This window comes from Beta vulgaris, chromosome 2, assembly GCF_026745355.1.
Source record: "Beta vulgaris subsp. vulgaris cultivar EL10 chromosome 2, EL10.2, whole genome shotgun sequence".
Lineage (NCBI taxonomy): Eukaryota > Viridiplantae > Streptophyta > Magnoliopsida > Caryophyllales > Amaranthaceae > Beta > Beta vulgaris.
This window is the reverse complement of record NC_079203.1, coordinates 13838408-13842489: the sequence shown is the minus strand read 5'-3', so window position 1 is coordinate 13842489 and position 4082 is coordinate 13838408. Positions and strand designations below refer to the sequence as shown.

The 4082-nt window shown below is 32.9% G+C and overlaps 1 protein-coding gene across 1 annotated transcript; it reads left to right on the top strand.

The window, feature by feature from the left end:
- The first annotated feature begins 437 nt into the window (after positions 1-437).
- LOC125494705 (protein FAR1-RELATED SEQUENCE 5-like) lies at positions 438-3019 on the top strand. The gene is made up of 3 exons (XM_048638423.2): positions 438-887; positions 1205-2646; positions 2951-3019. The coding sequence occupies exons 1-2, from the start codon at positions 490-492 to the stop codon at positions 2643-2645; spliced, it is 1839 nt and encodes a 612-aa protein (XP_048494380.2). The 5' UTR covers positions 438-489; the 3' UTR covers position 2646; positions 2951-3019.
- The last annotated feature ends 1063 nt before the right edge of the window (positions 3020-4082 follow it).

Sequence of the window (4082 nt, the reverse complement as noted above, 5' to 3'; positions counted from 1 at the left end):
AAACATTGCCTCATTAAATCTGTCTACACCACCTAAGAAAAGTACGAACATCACCCCATGCGGAGAACATGAGTTCACTCGAGTTGTTCCAGCAGAATTAATTCCTAAAGTTGGGCAGTTTTTCGACAGTCTTAAAGATGCAATAGACTTTTATAATATATATGCTGTAGCATGTGGATTTGATACTAGAATGTCTACCGAGACTCGAGCAAAGGATGGCAGTATTGTATTCAAATACATTTTGTGTAACAAGCAAGGAGTGAAGGCAGTGACTGCAGCAAATCACACAACTAATATTGAGTCGGTTGAGCCAATTTCCCCGATTCAAAAGAGGAGGAGAAAACTTACACGGGTTGATTGCAAAGCCAAGATTGTTTTCCGACTTCATGAGAAAAGGAAGTATCGAGTATGGTCTTTTATGAAGGACATAACCACAAGCTACTAAGTCCTGAAGAAGGAAGATTCCAAAAGTTGAAAAGAAATTTGACGATGTATCAAAAAAAAATGATAATTGATAACTCTAAACTCAATATTGGAGCAACAAAGACGTACAGAATGTATAAGGAGAAGGTTGGTGGTTATGAAAATGTTGGAGCAACTGTTGGCGACTTCAAAAACTTTGCACGGGATGTTAGAGCATACATTGGAGAACATGATGCTGATATGTTTATAAGCACCTTAAGTAGACAAAAGGAGATGAATAGTGGATTTTTCTTTGACTATGTAGCTAATGCAAAAGAAGGTTTGCATAGAGTGTTTTGGGCCGATGCTTTGTGTAGGAGAAACTACTTTGCTTTTGGAGATGTTGTCTCGTTTGATGCTACGTATGGAACAAACATGTACAACTTGGTATTCTACCCATTTACAGGGATTGACCATCATAAAAGGTAATTTCATATAACTCTTATGACTACTAAAATACTCTTGCAACTCTAATTAGTAATTCATGTAACTCTAATCAAATACTCTTGTAACTCTATCAAATACTCTTGTAACTCTAATCAAATACTATTGTAACTCTAATGAAATACTCTTGTAACTCTAATTAGTAATGCATATAACTCTAATGAAATACTCTTGTAACTCTAATTAGTAATGCATATAACTCTACTCATATACTCATGTAACTATAATTTCTCAGTCTAGTCTATCTTTTATGTATCCCCGTCGTATATTTTAAGATTTTTTCCTTTCCTTTTCATAGGTCTGTGATTTTTGGTGCTGCTTTGACATCAAGAGAAAATGATAATTCTTTTGTGTGGGTTTTTGAAAAATTCAAACAAGCTATGGGCAATAAGGAACCAAACTTTATTATCACTGACCAGGATCCTGCAATGAAGAAAGCTTTCCCAAAAGTATTCAATGATGCACAACAAAAATTCTGCATGTGGCATATTATGGGTAAACTTACTGACAAGGTGGGGAAAGGGAAAGACATACAGATTACAAACTCAACTGATACAGAAGGGTTAGAAGAGTCGGAACCTAATGACATGGTGGGGATAGCTGAACGCAATAAAGAAAAATATTTCCTCAAGAAGATAAATGCTTGTGTTTGGGATAAAGAATTAGAGCCACAAGAGTTTGTTGATAAGTGGAATGAAGTCATACAAGAATTCAATCTACAGCAAAATAAGTGGCTTAATGACATATTCAACATAAAGGAGTCTTGGATCCCAGCATATTTCAAAGAGAAACCAATGGCTGGCTTAATCAGCACAACACAAAGATCAGAGAGCCAGAATAGTTTTTTTGGTAATTTCAATAGTCCATGTGCTACATTGGTTGAGTTCTGGTTGCGTTTCCAAACGGCTGTACAACAACAAAGACATGCTCAAAGCAGTTTGAACAAAGATAACGACACTTCCTACCCTCAACTTATCACCCCTTGGCCGATCGAAGCAAGCGTCTCTAAAGTATACACCCATGTAATCTTTTACCTATTTCAAGAAGAAGTTAGTGCAGCATGTTTCACATGTGGTCATGCAAGGTCTGAAATTAGGGATGGAATGGAATACATTACTGTCACTGAAGATAGAAAGAAGAAGAATTATGAGGTCACTTTAGATCCAATGACTTTTGATGCCATATGTTCATGTTCACTATTCGAGAGGGTTGGATTGATATGTAGGCATGTTCTTTGGGTTTACAAGGCCAAACATTTGAATAAGTTGCCCGATAAATATATCCTCACTCGATGGACGAAGGAAGCACACAAAAGTCATATTCATGAGTTTGATGAAAATTTTCCTAAAGATTGTGGAAAGGTAGAAATGAAGCAGATAAAATTAGGTGAATTGTGGAATGAAATATATACAACCATTGGTCTCGTTGAAGAAAGGGATGAGGATATTGATGCTCTAATTGAAAATCTAAGAGGCTTCAAGAAATCCATTAAATCGGGTGAGGATAATACGTCAATGACAAAAGACCAAGTCATTCAAGAATTGATAGGATGTAGTGCTCCAAACGAGGTAACTATAAAAGTTCCTGAGAAAGCCAACAACAAGGGTAGGAAGAGGCTCAAATCTGTGAAAGAAAAGACTATTGAGAAGCAACAAAAACCACTAAGAAGGTGTCGTCTATGCAAGAAAATGGTCAATCATGATGCAAGGAATTGTCCTTATCGAAGTCAACAAACTTAAGGTAATAGTATAAACAAGTATGGAATATATGTCCTCTTCATTATTTTATTAATTTTTTATCATCTTTTTCATCGTACTCCACCATTAACTTTATATTTTTACCTTTGTTATTATACTTTACTCAATATTGGCATATGACAAAAAAAAAATCTCAATACTTATACACGAAAAAATTGGGAAAGACGAAGTGAGTTCATATGAGAATGCAGAAATTGTATAAAGGTCTTGTCTTTTAATCTCTGCAGTGTCAATTTCTTTGAATACCTGCACCATTTTTATTTACATGCATGCACTTCATGGCGCAGGAATAATGGTGATATGCATGTGACAGAGGAGATACTGCTCGAGTTGCCAAGGTGATGCAGTTAAACAAGTTGCGCGGTGTGGGAATGATAGCTCACACAGCTGAAAGTGGTGAAGAACTAATAGCTAATATAGATAGTTGGTGTTTTTTTACATATTAATGTATTATTGTTATTATAATTAGAATAAAAATGAAATAGGATGTTGCAAACTTTATAAATATGAAAGTAAAATCATTCTTACCCTTCTCTTTTATTGTTGTTGTTGTTGCATGAAGAACTCCAAGCTTGATTAGAGTTATAAGAGTACTTAATTAGAGTTATAAGATTACTTAATTAGAGTTATAAGAGTATTTTATTAGAGTTATATGAATTACTAATTATGACATTACTTATTAAGAATGCTAATTAGAGTTATAGAAGTATTTGATTAGAGTTATAGCAATTACTAATTAGAGTTATAGAAGTTGTTGACTAGTCATAAGAGTTTTAATTATTGTTATGGCATTACTTCTTATATACGTTCTAATTACAGTTATAGGAGTATTTGATTAGAGTTATATGCATTACTTCTTAGAGTTACAGGAGTATTTAACTAGTCATAAGAATTCTAATTATAGTTATGGCATTACTTGTTACGTACGTTAGTATTTTATTGTTGTTGTTGTTGTTGCATGAAGAACTCCAAGCTTGATTAGAGTTATAAGAGTATTTAATTAGAGTTATAAGAGTATTTTATTAGAGTTATATGAATTACTAATTATGACATTACTTATTAACAGTGCTAATTAGAGTTATAGAAGTATTTGATTAGAGTTATAGAAGTATTTGATTACAGTTATAGCAATTACTAATTAGAGTTATAAGAGTATTTTATTAGAGTTATATGAATTACTAATTATGACTTACAAATACTTCTATTACTTATCAACAGTGCTAATTAGAGTTATAGAAGTATTTGATTAGAGTTATAGCAATTACTAATTAGAGTTATAGAAGTATTTGATTAGAGTTATAGAAGTATTTGATTAGAGTTATAGCAATTACTAATTAGAGTTATAGAAGTATTTGATTAGAGTTATAAAAGTATTTGATTAGAGTTATAGAAGTGTTTGATTAGAGTTATAGCAATTAC